Consider the following 20,197-nt stretch of genomic DNA (forward strand, 5'->3'; position numbering starts at 1 on the left):
ACAATTGAATGGACCAAAAAAAAAAAAAAAATCCCTGACAAACTTGCAGCATTGAGAAAAAGAATTAGGTTGTCTTCTAGTCTCTGAAAAAGTCAATGCAACCCTTCACTGTTCATGGATTTCCACTTTTTTTCCTACTTCAAACGAGGCCAATTTAATAAACAAAAGTCAGACTAAATACATTTATTTAATAAACAAAATACATTGGTGAGGGGATACAGGTGTGTTTCCATAATAACTTGTTTTGGCATATGCTGCCTGCTGTGAGTGGCTCATAAGAACCTGGGTGGGATATATGGAGAAAGGCTTTAGATCTTTTCACAAATTTCTTAGGATAGAGTTGCCCAAAGGTGATGATGACTCAAGCCACTGCTGAATTCTGTTTTTGCAGTTTTCAGTAAATACCCTATCTAACCAGTTTTTTTTCCTACGTGCATTATGTGTGTGTGTGTGTGTGTGTGTGTGTATTTGATAAATACACATACACACCAATTCCCCTTTTCATAAAATTTCCCCAAAAGTTAAAAACAAAAAACACAAAACCCAACAGCTAAATACTATGACATCCCAATTAGTAAACACAAAACAAAACGCTTTACAAAAATGAATAAAATATACCACATGCACTCAGCTTCCACACGGTAGTAGCCAAGTGAGGAGGCTGCTGGGGTGATGTCTGTAGTGGCGGCCAGCTCAGCGGAATTGCCATTCTCAGTTATTAAGTTACGTGTAAGACATGTGTGACCCACTGGATGTTTGTGAAGTGACGCTCGTGCTTCTGCTCATGCCCTGTTCGGTCCTTAGCCGGGCAGCTGTCCGCCTCAGAGCCTGAGGGCCATTGCCAACTCCCATACTGCTACCTCGGGGTACCCAATGCATTGGCGTGGAATGGTGACCTCCATGACTAGGGGCCCACCTTGCATTGGATGGCCGCAGGCTTGTGGTGGGCCACCTATGGGATGCCCCGAGTGAGGTCCTGGACCCCCAGTTGGACTGTGAGGCCAATCAGAAGCTCTGGAGGAGCTGTGGCTGAATGCGTCAGGGGCAAGGTCACTAAAACCTAGTCTCTCGCTTTCAGACTTGAAAGCTTTCATTTGTGTTGCTCGACGCTCCAGCAGGCTTTGTATTCGTTCCGTAGATTCATTCTGAAACGTCAGTACCTCTTCTTCTATCTGTTGTGGTTTGAGGGGGGAGGCAAAAAGAAAGCTCATTTATTAAAAAAAATCTATAAACTACAGAAGCAATAATTATTGTGGGTTAAAGTGAATCATAAAATGTTCACTCAGGCTATTTTAAAGAATGTACATTTAAAAATCAAAGAGATGTACTGTAGGAATCATACCTTATATTGCTAAAATGTATAAAATCAACTTCTTAAAAGCAAAGGTAATACCCTCTATTAAAATAATAAATCAAGGCAATTATCATCAATGGCTACTAAATCCATTAGGTAAAAAGAATGAAAAAGAAAATGTGACGGGGAATCCAGCCTTATTAGACATACCGTAATGTCACTCTAATAAAATTAATATGGTATTGGTGTAGGAACCAGCAATTAGTAAAACAGAAACAGAATGAAGTTTGTAAGTTTTTAATGCAGGACAAAAGCACTAATTAATTTAATGGGAAAAACAACACAGGCACAAGTGACCAACCATGGGGAAGAAAATAAAAATGGAACCTCATCTGATACCATATTCCACACAGATCAGAGCATTAAGTGATTAAGAGTGTAAATGCACTGAACAAACAAAAACTATAAAGTTTCCATTAGAATGTTAGGACACTCTATGTACTTAGAAATTAGTGGTTGGGTAGCCATCACAATCAGTTCTGGACAACTCACAGGCTTACAAATACACACAGTTGACTATAAAGTTTTTTTAAAGTGAAAAAATACATAATAAAGTCAATGACAATGGGAAGAAGTTGATGGAGAACTTGTTAATGAATGAGAATACCTGAAGTCACTCATCAAATATCACTTCAAAGTGGGACAACTAGACATTATATGTCTTTTGATGTGATGCAAAAGGAAGTGTAACACAGTAACCCTTACGAAAATTCCTCACCAAAATTTTTAAAAGGAAAAAAACTTTTTAATATAATCATGCCCCTAGATCTAATTACCAGTTTACAGGAAATATAAAGTAAAGAGGAATGCATTAAGTGACACCATGAGGTTGGAATCAGCCAAATCCAAATGTGAGAATTCCTACAGAGCAAATGACCCAGTCCACAATAATACAAGAAAGGGCAGGGGAGACCGAAAGGCTTAAAAGACAATCAAATGCAATGTCTAGACTGTGTTTGGGCCCCAGTCTAAATAAACCAAGAAGACATTTTTTAGATACAAAGGGAAATTTAAGTATGGACTGAGTATTAGGTAATCTGAAACATTCATTATAATTTTGTTAGTTAACACAATGGAATTATGACTATGCTAAAGTAAAAGAGTCCTTATTTCCTTATCTGTGTTTGGAGTGAAATGATTCTATGCTGGGATTTGCTTTAAAATATTCCAGATACTCTGCCCCATATTCTGCTCCCCTAAAAAGCTGCATGTGGAGTGGGGAAACAGATGAAATATTAGCAAGGTACTGGTAACTGTTGAAGTTGGGTAATGAGCATTTGGGGACTTCATTGTACTAATTCTTAATAATTTCACTAATATTATTGTGTATGTTTGAAAATTTCCATGATACAAAGTTTTTTAAAAATAGGAAATGAAGAGTATTTGTAAATAAATATTCAATTAGGTTTCAAGATATTTGAGGACTTAAACCAATAGTCATTGTTGTCTACAGAAATCTAGCTCAACAGATATGTTTAATTTTTATATATATTTTTTACTAAGTTATCATTGATATACAATCTTATGAAGGTTTCACATGAGCAACGTTGTGTTTACAACATTCAGCCATATTATCAAGTCCCCTCTTATATATCATTTTTTAAAGTGCCCTTTAAAATAACACAATTTAGCATGGAAACACATGCAAATAAAAAACTACCACATAATATGATCAGACGTAATAACAGATTTATAAGGTGAAGCAGAAATACAAAGGGATGGAGTAATTCACTGTATAGGGGAAGAAGAGTAGGGCAAAGAAGTCTTCTCAGAGAGGGTGACAGAGACTGGATTCTGAAGGAAAAGCACAAGTTTACCAGAAGACAAGGGAAGGGAAAGATATTTTCAGCAGAGGGAACATGGGCAAAGGCATGCAAAATGATAAAATGTGTGTGGGGAATTACAAATAGGACTTTGGTAGGGTGAATTTGAAAATTATTAAACCAAGTGCTAACGTGTTACAAAGGTTTAAAGAGGGCATTTCATAATGAAGGTTGAAAGAGAACTTAGATTAGATACAATGCTTCTTTTAAGGGAAAGGTATTAAATTGCCTGTGGTGACTTCTGAGTGGTGGGATGAAAGACATTTTAATTTCTATTTGTTTCTCTGTAATTGCCAAATTAAAAAAAAGTGTATTTGTAAAATAACTTTTCTACTCTTTTAATATCTACATATGAAACACCAAATTCATATAGAATTAAATTTATATATCTGTAAGGATTCAAATAATTTCAAATTTTTCTTTTAAATCATTTTCTATTTTAAATTTTCAAAACTCCATTTATTAAGAACCTTTAATTCAAAGGACCTAATAAATGATAGGCTTGTACTGAGGATTTAACTAATTCGAATGCCTTGTATATTATTTGAAGGAAACTGATGATAAAAATGTTAAACACATTAATGCTTATCCACTTTTATTCAGTAAGCACAGCTTGAATTTTATTTCTGAATTAGTTTTGTCATTTAAGAAACTCAGAATATTTTTCAATAAAAATTAAAACTAACTAAGAAGGGTGGTTTCACTGAATATAAGACTTCTGAGACTTCTCTCCTAACCTATCTTTTCTGAAGTCAAATATGATATTTTTGTGTGAATACTGTCAGTTCAAAATGTCCTATAAGATATTCCAATTGTCAATTCTTATTTAAAAGCTACCAACCATGTTGTTGATACTAAGTGAAATATTCAGGAAAAATTAAAGGAAATGATAAAACAAAGAAAAGCCTATTTATACATTGGAAATACTGCCACTTTTTATGCATGTATTAAATTCACATAGAATTTTAACATTTATAGTTATGTTGTCATTTTGCTGAAATTTAATGTAAACGAAGCACAAGAAAAGTTGCAGTAAGACCTCATGTGAGCCTCAACTGAGGCTTACTCTGTTCGTGGCCTGGAGGACAATTCTTGGTTCATTTGGAGGCTGAAAGCAATCTTCAAACAGAATTATTATTCATCTAGAAACAACTAACATTCTCTCTGGTTCCACCTCTATTTTCAGATGACTGTTTCTTATCTGTGCAACCAGTAAGCACAAAGTACAGAAAATAGAGATGTTATGATGTTTACAAATCATACCATGGGTGTATCATGGTCTTGGTAGTTGCCAACTGACTGACCCCAAACTGCTTTATAGTCATGCACTTCACTTGAAATGTAAACATGAGCCCTAAAAATCATGTAGCAACTCAAAGCACTGTAGATTTATTCCACTGTTTCTTTTATTATTCTTAATACTAAATGACCTTATGCATGTCCATTATCAGAATCATGTAAACCATCACCACCAATCTACCACATTGATATAGCCACTATAAGCATTAGTTCAATTCACTTTAAGTGTGATTTGTCTTTACTTTATTCAACACCTCATAAGCTTTTTTCCCCATTATTACAATCTTTATAGCCATCATTTAAATGGTTGAGTAAGATTTTAAGTGGCTTGGTCATGAGCACTTGATTATTTTAGATGCTTAGGTGTTTTAAACCATTATAAATGATGCCATAATTAACATATTTATGCATATTGCTTTTACTGTATTCAGGATTTCTTTTCTCTAAATTCTTTGCTTAACATTTTCAAAGATAAATACATACTTCCAAATTGCTTTCCAAAATGCACTAACAATGTATGAGAGTTCCACTGCACTTCTGGCAATGCTATCAGCCCTATGCCAACATTTTACCTGGTTTTGTAGAACATAAAGGCCTTAGTTCATATATTGAAATAAGACTACACCTGATACTTATTAGCACTCTTTAACTGAGCCACTAGGTGGAGCTACAAATACAAATAAAGCTACCAATATTTCTCTCGTAACACTGTTACTGAAATAGTATAGGTTTTCCTTTTAGTGATAATTTTGAAGCATATGAGATGGAACTTTAGATTAAATTTTAAATACGCAAGTTGGAATCACGCAGATTATGAATTCTGAACATGGGACAACTACCTTTTTTTAAAAATTTATATGTGTTTCAATCTGCCCATCTTGAATGAGAAACATAATTGAGATAATCTTTAGAGGTAAGTAACTGTCAAAGGAGCCAGTAATAAAGACAGCTGAGCCAGCGAAATAGCAAACCTTAAGACCATATTTTTTTAATATAAATGAGGTATTCTGCTTTTATCACAAGAACTGTAGAAAATAGAGGAAAATCTACGGGCCAATTAATAGTCCACAAGCAATGACAATTTTTAATAGACAGAACCCTTAGGCACATGGTAACTTACAATGGACCAATGCACCTAAGACCATACCAGCTGCTGAGAACTTACGGCTCAGGAATTCTGGAACATAACGTTCAATCCTGGATACAACTGATATTCTACTACTACTCAAAACAAATGTCTTTCTTCTCTTTCTTTCTCCAAATCTTCTATCCATTATTCTTTCTCTAAACACACACAGACATATAGCCTCAGTACTTTAAAGGTTACAAGTGAATTTAGGGATTCTAGTTCTAATGTATATGACAATAAGTAAAAAAAATAAAGATATATCTAGAAATAATATTTTCAGCCTAACTCTTCATCTGTGTACAACTGGTTTTACCTCCTGTTTTCTAGTAATCTACCAATCTGTACAGTTCCAGACCAAGGATGAATGAATAAAATATATTCCTGATCCTTTTTCCTTGTCTCTCCCAAACATTTACTAAAGTTTTTTCCTCCACTATCCAACTTTTTCTCCAATTTCTTTAGGTACAACGAGGTACACAAAAGAAGTAAGCAAGACAGAGCCAGAGCTATTCTTCCACAGTTCAACTGTCTTCACATAACTCCACATCATTCCTCTAGCAATTACTACTTAACGATATTCCCTTAATACATCAAACTCATTAATTTTAAGGTTCATTACTGAGTCAGTAATTTTAAAGAAAAATAAAACACTACCAATATATTCATAAATGACAGATCTGATAAAGGGTTCACATCCAAAATATACAAAGAGCTCACACGCCTCAACAAACAAAAAGCAAATATTCCAATTAAAAATGGGCAGAGGAGCCGAATAGACAGTTCTCTAAAGAAGAAATTCAGATGGCCAACAGACACATGAAAGGATGCTCCACATCGCTTGTCATCAGAGAAATGCAAATTAAAACCACAATGAGCTATCACCTCACACCAGTAAGGATCGCCACCATCCAAAAGACAAACAACAAATGTTGGCGAGGTTGTGGAGAAAGGGGAACCCTCCTACACTGCTGCTGTGAATGTAAACTAGTTCAAGCCTTGTGGATAGCAATATGGAGGTTCCTCCAAAAACTGAAAATAGAAATTCCATTTAGCCCGGGAATTCCACTCCTAGGAATTCACCCAGAGAAAACAAGCTGTCAGATTCAAAAAGGCAGATGCACCCCTATGTTTATTGTAGCACTATTTACAATAGCCACGATATGGAAGCAACCTAAGTGTCCACTAGTAGATGGATGGATAAAGAAGAAGTGGTACATATACACAACAGAATATTATTCAGCCATACAAAGAAAACAAATCCTACCATTTGCAACAACATGGATGGAGCTAGAGGGTATTATGCTCAGTTAAATAGGCCAGGCAGAGAAATACAAGTACCAAATGATTTCACTCATATGTGGAGTATAAGAACAAACAAAAACTGAAGGAACAAAACAGCAGCAGAATCACAGAACCCACAAATGGACTAACAGTTAACAAAGGGAACGGAACTGGGGAGGATGGGTGGGAAGGGAGGGATAAGGGTGGGGAAATGAAAGGGAACATTACAATCAGCATGTATAATATGGGGGTGTGTGTACAGGGTGGGCTCTACAACACAGAGAAGACAAGTAGTGATTTTACAGCATCTTACTACGCTGATGAACAGTGACTGTGAAGGGGTATGTGGCGGGGACTTGGCTAAGGGGGGATCCTAGTAAACATAATGTTCTTCATATAATTGTAGATTTATGATACCAAAAAATATATATATATATGGTTTTTGGAGGAGATTTCCACTGCTCTACTCATGCTGCCATCTTGGCTCCACACCCCCACAATTACTTTTTTCTATTATTTATACCTGTTTTTGTATGAGTGCCCTGCGGTAGGAGACCCTCTGTTCAAGCTCCCGAAGCTCTCGATCATCTTGTGCCTCAGCCTGCATTTTTATTTTGCTGTGATATGCATTCAGCAGCTCCAGTTCGTGCTGCAGCTGCATTGTCAAAACCTGGCACTCTGCCTCCTGTGCTTCATCCAAATGCAGCTGAAAGAGAGAAAGAAAACAGATATATCCTCCTGTGAGCTATCTTTTCATGACCTCTGGAAAGGAGGAGGTGTAAGTTAAGACAGACTACTCTTCTATAGGGCACAGCTGTTCTCTCCTACGTCTTGGAGTAAACATCTCTGAAAAAGGAAAACATAGCACCAATGATGGCATTATAAGGATAAAGCTATCATAAGCTATTTGGATGATGCCTAAATAATCATTATTTTTTTAAAGAAAAATATAGAATCTGATTGATATAAGACTCTGAATCTTTTCTCTCCAATGGAAATAACTATAGAACAGGGACAAGCATGCTACAGCTTATGGGCCAAATCTGAACAGCTACCTGATTTTTTGTTTTTCTTTTTGAACAGCCCACTAATTAGGAATGGTTTTTACATTCTGAAATGGCCACATTTTAAATGGCAGTGTAAATGCCCACATAATAACCTCAATTTTTCCTCCTGGCCCACAAAGCCTAAAATATTTACTATCTGGCCCATTAAGAAAACGTCTGTAAACTTACATAGCAAATATTTTGTATCTGCACTCAAATGGAACCACCTGGATTCCCAATCAAGTACTACTTTTCAAACTCTGCCTAACAAAGCTGCTTCTCCAGTCTTGATACGCTGTTGGTATCTGTACTAAACCCCGGCAAGGCACCAGCAGAGAGCCTATGGAGAACCTCATGTCCAATGTATCAAAGAGAATTATATATACATCATGCATATTTCCAAGCAATGCTGAGAACAAGAAGAATATGGACCAGCAGCACGATTTCCCAAGGTGCAGCAGAGTTTTCATTTCCACCTTAATATTTTAATTGTTGGGAATTTATTAATATGGTGGAAGGAAAGGGGCACTATATTTGTTTTGCCTAAGTAAAATAAACTTACGGCTTGAGTGGAGAGCATTTCATGAATGCTGTGGTCACACTGCTCAGCTAAGATGGCTACCTTCCGGGTATGCTCCTTCTCAAGCCGTTTCAGAAGAGCTTTGTGCTCACTCTTTGGTGTAGATTCCTGTAAATGTTTTCTTAAAGCTTTGTATTGTCTGGTTTGGATTTTGCAGGTGTCCTGGAACTGCTTTTTGATTTGGAGTTTTTTAGACTGCAATGAAAAGAAACAGACATAATTTTTAACATGGTATTTGGTATAGCATATGCTTACATGAAAAGGCTAGAATTGAAAAGAAGAGGAAACAAAAACTCAGATCATAAGGTTGCAGGTACCTCTATACTTGGGTCAAACCATTGGATTCCATGCAATTTTATAACAAACTCTAAAACATAAGAATACCAAGAACTTCATTTGTCATAGGACTTCAGGCAATACTTATTTTGTTTTTAATTTAGTGACGTGAGTAAATATTAAAATTACCTTGATTACTGTGTATATTGATGGCAGAAAATTATATTTCTTTTCATGCACTTAGTGGATGTAAAATAAGTCAATATTTTATCAGATCTCTGAAGCAGAAAATAAGTATATTTACTCTGTTTCTTGTCTAAGACATTTTGCTCCAATTTCTTTTAATGATAATCTCAACTGTAAATATAGTCTGTGACGGACCCCATAAAAGTAGGGCACTAGTAACTGACTGATATTGTTATTACAATTGTCTTTTTCCTTGAGATACTGAACTAGGTAGAAACTACTTCATAAGGGCTTACTCTTTAGCACCATGAGCAAAATCCTGAAAGTTAACTAATCTTTCAAAGGTCAAAGAAAAGTTATGAGGCAAGGGAAGGGACGACAACCCTTCTTGTGGTAATGATCACAGACATGAACTACATAAACAGTTTTGAGATAAAATAATTTGAGTTCAGAAACAGAATAACTCTGGCTTTAAATCACAGGTTAATTATTCTATGAACTCAAATTTTAACAAAACTTAGTAAGATGTGATATATTTTATAAGGTATACCCATCAAGCCTACAAGTAACAACACTCATTTGCTACACAAAGGCAGAACCTATAGTCGAAATTATTTCCCTCAATATATATACTGCCAGATATTGAATGGTTGAGTCAGTGTGCAAATGCTTGTATGACCAAACACTCTTGTCAAGGAACTAGTTCACACTCCTTGCTCCAATACTACAAAATCAAACACATATCCTTTTCTGCATTTTACACCAATTGAGGTACTAAGTCATAGTCATGTACCTTTATTCTGTGAAGGGTCAAGAAATGTCTAGCTATAAAGACAAACTCTTGGTTTAGTTGGGTTTAGCACTGCTGGTAAATATGGCCCTTGGTTAATAAAATTCCTCCAAGTTAGGAATGGAACAATGAAATTTAGAATTCTCTTCTGACTTTGTGTAACAGACTCCATTCTTTAAAAAACCTTTAAATATTCAAATATTTTGCCAAGAAAACTATACTCACTCCCTATCACTAGCTAATGACAGAAAGGAATGCCCTGAAAAATTCTGTCAACAAGATTAATACTTATACCAAGAATAAACTATATCCCTCAATGTTTCACTCAAGTAAAGCAGGATAAACATGCTCCAGTTGTTCCTTAATCACTTAATAGTGACAAAACATCACCTGATGGCAGATGAAGAAATGGCAGATAGACAATAGGTGTTTACCCAAGTCATTCCACAGAAATGGTGCCTAATGTCTACAAATACTGTCAGCTTATCTAAGTGTGCACACTGAAGTCCTCCTATCCCCCTTAAAGTCTTGGAGAAAGCTGGAATTTTTGCCACTATTGAAGTTGAACTATTACTTAGTAAATAAAAATTTACCTAAAAAAGTTGCACCTGTTACTTATGTAAATGAAATGACCTGGTGTTAAAAGAGTCTGTTTTCTCCAGAAAGGGACTAGGGTTACCGAAGGGAAGGGATTGGGAATCATGAGTGGGGAGGGAGGGAGAAGGGGATTAAAGGGCACTGTAATTAGCACTCACAATATAGGTGGGTCATGGGGAAGGCAGTACAGCACGGAGAAGACAAGTAATGACTCTGTAGTGTCTTACTACGCTGATGGACAGTGACCGCAATGAGGTGGGAGGGATTGATAGTATGGGTGAATGTTGAAACCACAGTGTGCTCATGTGAAACCTTCAAAGGATTGTTTATCAATGGTACCTTAATTAAAGAAAAAGAGTCTGTTTTGTTCAAATTGTGCAAGTAGATAGATATATACAACTAAGAGGAACGTGGTGATTTTCTTTCCCACTAAAGTAACAGAACAATTTCTTTTATGGAAAATCTTGAGCTCATGTATCACGAGAAGGAAGCTTTCTATCCGAGGTCTGATTATGATTGTGAAATATTATTTTCCCCCTTGATTTTTTAATAGTATCTGTGAGAATAAGACTAGTGTTGTACAAGCTTTCATAGTGAGAAGGCTGCAACAACAGGGGAAAAAAAGGAAGGGTTAAACAGCAAACAACTGACCTATTCCAAGCCCCAGAGAAATGAAGTCATATCAGATTTATGGTCTGACCAAAGAAAACCAACAAGCTCTCAGTTTGGTTTACTTCTGGGTGCTGCTCACTTTAAAATTGTAATTAATTTTATAGACATGCTTTAAATATCTTTTGGTGGGGAACTCTACTGTGTAGCTACTACAAAGACAAAATAAATCTGGAAAATCATTAAGAATTCTGATTTTCATAAGCATTCAATAATGATGGTTATGTGGGTAGTCAACATATGAGCCACTCTGTAAACGATGTTCATTAGCTGTTTTGAAGATACAGCAAAGTAAAATTTTACTTAGATTCACAAGGAAAGTGTAAATCGTAGCTTTGCTTCTGTATTTTGTTCAGGACAACCTGTATGAATGGAACTGAATAGGAACGAGAGATCCGTCTGATTTAGCTTCTGGTTCTGACACAGATTGCTTCTGTGAGTGAAGTTCACTTCACTTCAGGACAGTTTTTCAGGTAAGTGTTGTTACATGATAGTTCTATAGTTAAATTGTCAAAGAGTTTGAAAAAGGGGGTAAAGAAGATACTGTGGGATCTGGGCCTTATTGAATGTAAATAAACGTTTAAAATGTGCAGACATGTACAGATTAATTGAGGTACTACTATGGATGACAACATATATAGTGGGTTGTTTCAGTTTTTTGTTTAAGATACATGTGATTATACTTCACATATTTATTACAAGTTATAAAATTTGAAAATTCCTAGGAATTGTTAACTCTGGATAATTTTGGTAGAGGGGCCTGGACCAGGTGGCTTAAAGGACAAGGAGAGGGAAACCTTTAACTTTGTAATAAATACACTTTGGCATCTTTTGAATTTTGTATCCTATGAATAAATTCCTCTATGCAAAGCAAATACAAAATTTTAAGTCCTTAGATATTATATATCACCAACACTTGTCTTTCCTTATTTGTCTACCAGAGGGCATATAATAATAACTTGCTTCACTCTGATGTGCTAATGAAAAAAATGCACTCCAGCTACACATGCCCTGGTCTTAACTATGCTACCAAGCACAGAAAAAATGGATGGGAGTAACAATGTGATAATTCCACTATTCCTCTTAGGATGAGTACAGACAATGAAGGGAGAGGGGGTAAAAAGGCATTTTTCATTCACTGGTTTCTGCACTAATCAACAACTTACTGCCTCTTTTGGATACAAATCACATTCAGAGGAAATAAGATCCCAAAACTATAGAACTTGGAACAACAGAGAGAAGCCAACAGGTTAGTAGGTTGATATATAGTTGTAGTATCAACATTGGACATTTGGGTACACTTAAAATAAGCATTTTGAATCTCATTTATGGCACTTTCCGCAGTGAAAAAGTTCTGGCCATTTTTTGGTACTCTGCTGAGAAATACATAAGCAGAAGTCTAGCTACAGACCCTCTACGTCAAAAATAACCAAACATGCTTAAAATGAAAAGAAAAAAAGCTTATTCAATTTCATTATGGCAGACATCTGGCTTAGACTTTTAGTGTTTACATGATGCCTTTTATCTGTTCTCCTTTGTCAAGAAGCTTAGGCTAAAGGTACCTTCAGACTCTTAGACTGTTGTCGAACCTCCATGGCATGCTTTCGCCTTAGTCCTTGTTCTCTCCGTTTTTTATGCTCCAGCTGGTTAGTGAGCTCGGCTTGATGCTGCAGTCTGATCAGCTCACAGCGCATCTTCTGCATCGTGTTGAGCTGGCGGAACTCCAGTTCTTGCATGGATTCGTGATGTCGCAGTAGCGTTGCATGCTCCAAGTCCATTTGAGTCTGCCTCTTATTTAACTCCTAATTCATAACAAAAGACAAAGGAATAATTTACTGATGTACAATGCCAGGAGAAAAAAATCCTAAGAAATAGAATAACCAGGATATGTAATCCTCTGATTTAATAATGGCTGCACAGTAAATATTAGGGTTTTATTACTGTAACTGTAGAAAATGGGCAATTGGTAGCATAATTTCCTTATCTGTTCATTAGCTATTTATACTATTTTTAGCAATGAGCTTAAGACATATCAAATCTGTCCCAAGAGACTTAATGTCCTTTCCACTCTCTTTCATTTATGTTTCCTAATTTTGTATTTGAAGAGGACTTCTAAGTCATCCTTTGAATTTCTTCAGTGTATACGTTCAATTCTATTACATGCAGTATACCCAGTGTAGTGTAGTGGTTAAGAACACAAGACTCTAATAACAATGAAGCAAAACTGAAGGAACAAAATGGCAGCAGACTCAGCCTCCAAGAATGAACTGGTGGTTACCAAAGGGGAGGGGTGTGGGAGGGCAGGTGGGGGGTGCTGAGAAGGGGACTGAGGGGTATTATGTTTAGTACACATGGTGTGGGGGATCACAGGAATAACAGTGTTTCACAGAGAAGGGACATAGTGGATCTCTGGCAACTTGCCGCGGTGACGGACAGTGACTGCATTGGGGTATGGGTGGGGTCTTGATAATATGGGTAAATGTATTAACCACATTGTTTTTTCACGTGAAACCTTCATAAGAGTGTATATCAATCATACCTTAATAAAAAATTAAAAAACAAACAAACAAACAAACAAAAAAGAACACAAGACTCTAGGGCTAGACTGCCTGCTTTCTAAATCCTGGCTCTGCTTCCAACTAGCAGTGAGTCCTTGGGTTAATTACTTAAACTCTCTGTGCTTCAATTTCATCACTTCTCAAATGGAGACCATAACATAGCTGTTTCATAAAATTAATGTGAGGCTGAAATGAATTCGTAAGTGCAAAGCTCTCAGAATACCTACCTCATGATCAATAAATGTTACAACAATTTTTTCAGTTTAAAAAGATCAAATATATAACACACACACATACACTCACACACACTCTCTCTTTTCCTCTGTAGAAGGAAGCCAGACTTGGCCCTTTTGCCTCTGCTGCCCCTTCTCCACGGGCCAACATTTGGTGCATATGTTTCCCAACCTTCCCCATGCTATCGTGACACAACTATTGCACAAAAACATACAGTTTTAAAATTGAATTAAAAAAATATAGGCATATAATATGCTTTCTTTACCTAAAAATATAATGGACAAATATCCAGATCAGATCAGGACATACAGATCTTTTTAAGTTTTATAGTAAGCCTCTGCTTTGTGATGCCGTAGTCGTTCCATTTTTTGCTTATGACAAATTTTCAGTAAACATCTACACTTGATACACCATATAATTATGTTATTATTTCTTTAGGATAGAATTTGAGAAGTGGATTTGATGGATAGAAGATACATGGAAATTAAATTGTAAAAGCTGCTGAATTATGCTCCAAAATGGCAGTAGCAATTTATATTCTTCCCAACGTTGCCCACTTTCCCATGCCACTACTAGGACTTACCAATTTTGTAGACTGATCTTCTCGAATTGATACAATTGTTTTAATTTGAATTTCTTTAAATATTAGTGAATTTGAATAATTAACTTATATTTTAAGTTTATTTTAAGCCACTCTTGGAAATAAATTGCTCTTTGCTCATAGGTATACCTGATAATGAGAACCGTTATTTTCATTGGCATAAATTTCTACATATGCCCAATGAATAATTTCATGATTATAAAAATATGTTAAAAGGTAGTATATATCTTTATGGCATCCATTTTGGATGAAAAGGCATAAATTATCCAATTAATTTTCTCAAATTGAAAAATTAATACTTCTTTCACTCATGGATTTAATATTTATTAAATATTTACTTAATATATATTTATTGAATACCTGTTACGGGCCAGCCAGTAGGTGTAAGGCCTGGATATATCTATCCACTGGATATAAAAGCCCTGAACAGAACCTGGGACTTCATATAATTTCCATTCTACTTGGGGAGAGAGAGATCCCCATAAAAAGTGTGCACATGTGTGTGTGTGTGTGTGTGTGTGTGTGTGTGCGAGAGAGAGAGAGAGAGAGAGAGAAGCGCAAGAATATTTAAAGAAGGGAGAAGGATTTGGTGATCAGAATTGGGGAGATATGAAGTGAGGGAGAAGGTGAACCGTGTGGGTTGGGTTTCCAGGGAAGAAGGACTTAGGCAAAGGGAAGCAGATGCGCTCTAAGGCCTTGAGGGTGGGATGTGACTGACATATTTTCAGGAAGATTCTGATTTCACACCATTTAAACAAACCTCCATGACAAGGTCCTGCTCCAAGTTACAGCGCCCAAGTAATATCTTTCTTTGGAAGAGACGGCATTCCAGCCCTAGGCACTGTCTCTGATGTTGAAGAAGATCAGTCTTTTCCGCTGCTTGGAGATGCTGGATGTTCTCTATCTGCTTTGACAGCCACTCCTGTTTTTCTTTCCTTGGGGTGCTCTGGCTTTCATTCAGCGCCTGGCAAGATAAAAAACAACTGAGTTCAAAATACATAAAAATTAACTACATGAATATATTATTTGGTAGCTGGTAATCTTCAGTGAAAGTACTTAATTTGTGCCCTCTCTCAAGGGCAGGCAGGGCGATGACCATAAGGAAATAGGTAGTATTTTTCCATTTCTTGAGTTATCCATGAAGTAGGACAAGAAAAGAGAAAACATACACTAGAAAACATGCATACTTTTTAGCTTTGCACAGCTATATTTATGATGGCTCGTAGCTTTGAAAGCACACAATGATTGGTGAATGAAGTAAAACATCTTTCTTTAAATCCCTCCCCAAAAGGGGAAGAAGGCAGTGCTTTCAAGTAAAAATCACACACAAATTAAAATCAAGGTAAAATATAGTTATGTCTCACTTCTTGATTTTCAACAATAGAAACGCTAAGTTTTTGGCAAAGTTAAGGATGGGTTCAGTATAAAAGACTTTGGAAATTAAATGGAAAATCCAGAAAACAATGGGAAAATAGAGACCTTTTAGAATGGATTTAATATTCAGCACTATAACCACTGCACAAGGCAAGACCAATGTTCTTCTACAGCATTTTAAATATCATCTCACAAAGTACCTAAAAAAATTCATTTATACTGGGCAAGATGAGAATATTGACAATACGTTTAACGATACAAACCCGAGGATGCTAATTAATAATAGTATATTTCAACCTAAAATGCGTCAACCTTGTAGAGAATATAAATCAGCCATCTTTCCTAGGTCTAAGATGACTTTTCAGAGACTATTAACCTTATGGTTCTTCATCTGTTATTCAAGAAAGAAACCAATTATTCATTACTTTCATCAATAAGATATTCAAACACATAAAAATAAAAAGCACATAAGCTTGTAGTTCTCAACTTACAGATATCAATGATAAGACAGGGATAATACAGGCATATACACAAAGACTCACCTGGCTATGTTTTTCAAAATCTTTTGCCAAGGAAACTCCCCACCCACCAAGACTCTAGTATGTCCCTTCCTCTATAAAGATAATAATCATTCTAAATAAACACACACACACACACACACACACACACACACACACACACAAAACTACCTTCTAAAAGAAAATGAGTTTATTAGTTAGACTATGAATTATATGCTTGAAGGATTATCTAAACCAACACATTCATTTATAAAACTAAAACCTCATTTCACTAAGAAACAACTATAGAACTGCATTTTGTTGGGTATTTATTTACAGTTGGGAATCCTATTTACCATCTTTTCAAATTCCATGTTCTAGTATTGAGTTTAGCTTTTAGATTACAGTAATGGGAATACATACCAGGTTATACTCTTTCAAGTCAGAAAAATCTTATCAATGCACCTCACTCTGCAGGGTATATATAGCAAGGCTTTGTGCCACCAATATGTCCTTAATAAGACTTAAATATCTAATTATAAGTCAAATTCCTACACACACAAAAGCACTGTACCAAAGATATTATGGTTATGTTATCAATATTAATTTATCTGCGTGCTAATAATTTATTACATGGGCTAAAAATTTCAGCCCATCAGTTTGTAAGAGGGGGTGTAACTGGAGAAGTCTCGGTGGGTGGGGAGTTTCCTTGGCAAGAGATTTTGAAAAACATAGCCAAATGATTCTTTGTGTGTACGCCTGTATTATCTCTGTCTTCTCATTGACATCTTTAAGTTGAGAACTACAACTTTATGTGATTTTTTATATTTATGTGTTTGAGTATCTTATCAATGAAACTAATAAAGAATTGGTTTCTTTCTTGAATAACAGGTGAAGAACTGTAAGGTCAATATTCTCTGAAAAATCATCTTAGACCTAGGAAAGATGGCTGATTTATAGTCTCTGCAATATAATAAATATGCAATAGCTGACACATATCATTTTCGTGTCCTGACCACTATCCTGAATAATAATCCCCTTTCAGAAATTGCCTTGGAACAACCATGGCTTTCCTCAAAGTTAGAGTACATCTGCAATAAAAAGAAGTTCAAGAAAGCAGCACATAAAGGGCAAACACACATGAAATCATGTAACCATAAAGACATGATTAGCATGCTTTCCTATTAAAGAAAATGGGATGAGCAGAAATGCCTCTTATCCTTATTCTGTGTTAAAATCAGAATAAGAACAAATTATTGTAATCTGAGCCCAAAGTAAGAAGGTATGATTTACTTTTAAAGGAAGAAATGTATGGCTCTTTTTCACAGCTGAAGTATTTTCATTTCTAGTGACTCAGTTACTAAGTGCTTAGGAAGGCTATTATAAATAATAGCTTCATAAAATAATTTAAATGTTCAAGAGATCACTCTTTTAGATCCCACTCAATTGAGGATATCAGCCATTGAAAATAGGTTATAATCAATGTCCTCACTTAAACTGATATATAGTTAGTGGCCACAAACAAAAGAAAAATTTATGCTAATGGTTCTATGAGTAGATCACTATTGAATATAATCAGTAAGCAGGTAAGTGGCTTGAAAAGTTCTATAAAGTAAATACCTTCTTAAGCTGTTCCTTTTGAAGTTTATATTCTCTCTTCTGGGACTTCAGAAAGCTGTTCAGTTCTTTCTTCTGCTGGGCCTGAAGATGTTGCTTAAATTTTTCCTCCTCCTTGGACATCGCTTTAGCCTATAGGAAATTTTTTAAATGGATCAAATTAGCTCAGCAGATAAGCTTCAAAGCAGCCGTTTAATACACATTTGCGAGGATACTTCCTCCCACCTAAGAATATAAAATCAGTATAATCATTACCAAAACAAGAATATCCAATAAATTATTAAGTATTACTCAGCATCCTTATTATTTGAATTTCAGAGAACCAACAAAATGGAACTCATCTTTAAAATGCTGATCTTTTACAGGGTCAGTGTTTTCACCTTTTTTCCCCCATACTGGAGTATGCTGCCCAAGCCCCCCCCAAAAAATCCCCTATAGTACAAATATTGTTCCGTTTGGATTGGTCACACAGTTCTCTCAATATTCTTTCATTCCTAAAGATCCTTTTTTTCTGTGCCTCAGCTTCTTTGTATTCCTCTTTTCTACATTCTTTTTCATTTATTTTCTCCTCTATCATATCCAATCTGCTTTTAAATCCCCCCATTGTATTCCTTAATGGATGGATCTCTGTCTTGAATTTGTTCCTGAGTTCTTCAATATTTTTCTGTACCTCTATGAGCATGTTTATGACTTCTTTTTAAAATGTCTTTCAGGAAGGTTGATGAGTTCATTTTCACTTGATTCTTTTTCTGGTGTTTTTGGGATCTGGGGTTGAACCTGAGAAGAATGTGTATCCTGTGGCTTTTTGGTGGAGCATTCTGTAGATATCTGTTAGTATGTTCTAAAGCGTTTGATCCCTTTGATGTTTCATATCTGGATGTGGCACCCTCTATTACCCAGAAGGTCTACTCTCTGGAGCTGCTTAGCCCATGGAGGGAAGTCGGGTGTCGCAGTGGAGCGGTGCTGGTCACTGGCGGTTGGGAAGAGCTGTTTCCTGCTTCCCGGCTACTGTGCCTCTCTCCACAGCCAGACCAGTGGGCCGAACACACAGGTTCGGCCTGTATGCTTTGCATTTGTAGCTACTGTAGGTAGAGCTTCCCTCTGGCTGGACTGACACCAGGGCAGGGGCAGCTGGTTTGCAAGCCAGTGCCAGCTGTCTGGAAGGTGCAGCAGGCTGCGTATCACGGTGGAAGGCCTTGGAGCTGGGTAGCCAGCCTGGGGGATGTAGCGCCTGAAGTTTCTGAACAGTTCCCAATCTGCTGGGCAGAGTGTACTTGGACAATTTTGTCTACCCGTCCTTTTTCTTGAGCAGCTAGCCCTGTGCAATGCTTGCCCTTTTAGTAGTCCTCTCACTGTTAGGAAGTCTCTTATACTGCCTGCCTTTCTTTTGTTCCAGAGCAGCCAGATGTGGGTCCCCATTTCCCACAAGCGGCTGGAATCTCAGTCTCTCCAAGTGTTCCTCCTGTCTTAGCTTTCCAACCCCACTAATCGCCAGAGCACCATGCAATGTGGGTTTGTGCTCCCCCAGCACAGCAGATCTCCAGGGCTGGGTGTTCAGCAGTCCCAGGCCTCCACCCATCCCCACTCCATTTCTCTTCCTTCTGCCAGTGAGCTGGGGTGGGGGAAGAGTGTGGGTTCCTCCGGATCATGGCTTTCATATGTTACCCTTTTAGAGGTTTGTTTTTTCTCCAGGTGTAAGCAGTCTGGGGCAGCCTTTTTTCCTGTTGATCTTTTAGGGTTAGTTGTATTAACTATATTTTTGTATTATATGTGGTTTGAGAGGATGCCTCTTCTCACCTGTCACGTCGTCATCTTTAATCTGATCTACCTGACTTAACCACTGTTACACGATAAAACTGTCAAGTCATCAATCCCATATCTACTGGTTCCCAGACTCAGCACTGGAAATTTTACCTATTATATAAATATTTATCCCTTTCCTCAACTGATTTGCTTGGTTCTGGGGAACAGAAACCCTAATAGCAAAATGCCATCTTGGTTAATTTTGAAATAGTCACAAGTTAGAATAAATACATTAGTAATACTGATCAGCTACCTCTTTTTCCAGAGCAGCGTGATGTTTCTTGGTAAGTTTCTCCATTTCTGCCGCAAAGTTGTTACACTGAGTTTCAAAATCTTTTTCTAATCTGAAACGATGCTCATCCATCTCAGCCTTTAGCTTGTTTTCCAGAGTCACCAGCTTTTTTCGATGTTGCCGCCTCATTTCGATGTAACAAAACATTTGTTCTCTAGGCTCCTGTTCTTGCATTTGCTTTGTAACCCACA

General features: G+C 36.6%; 1 protein-coding gene across 1 annotated transcript; it reads right to left on the reverse strand.

Moving 5' to 3' along the window:
- Positions 1–455: 455 nt before the first annotated feature.
- Positions 456–20,196, reverse strand: LOC130683538 (serine/threonine-protein kinase TAO1-like). Its single transcript, XM_057501267.1, is given in 8 exon segments — positions 456–909; positions 912–1,172; positions 7,410–7,592; positions 8,495–8,707; positions 12,593–12,832; positions 15,184–15,387; positions 17,915–18,043; positions 19,968–20,196. Coding segments are annotated over 8 exon segments (1,629 nt in total). The 5' UTR covers positions 20,181–20,196; the 3' UTR covers positions 456–723.
- Between the last annotated feature and the right edge of the window lies 1 nt (position 20,197).

Source organism: Manis pentadactyla, chromosome 4 (assembly GCF_030020395.1).
Source record: "Manis pentadactyla isolate mManPen7 chromosome 4, mManPen7.hap1, whole genome shotgun sequence".
NCBI lineage: Eukaryota > Metazoa > Chordata > Mammalia > Pholidota > Manidae > Manis > Manis pentadactyla.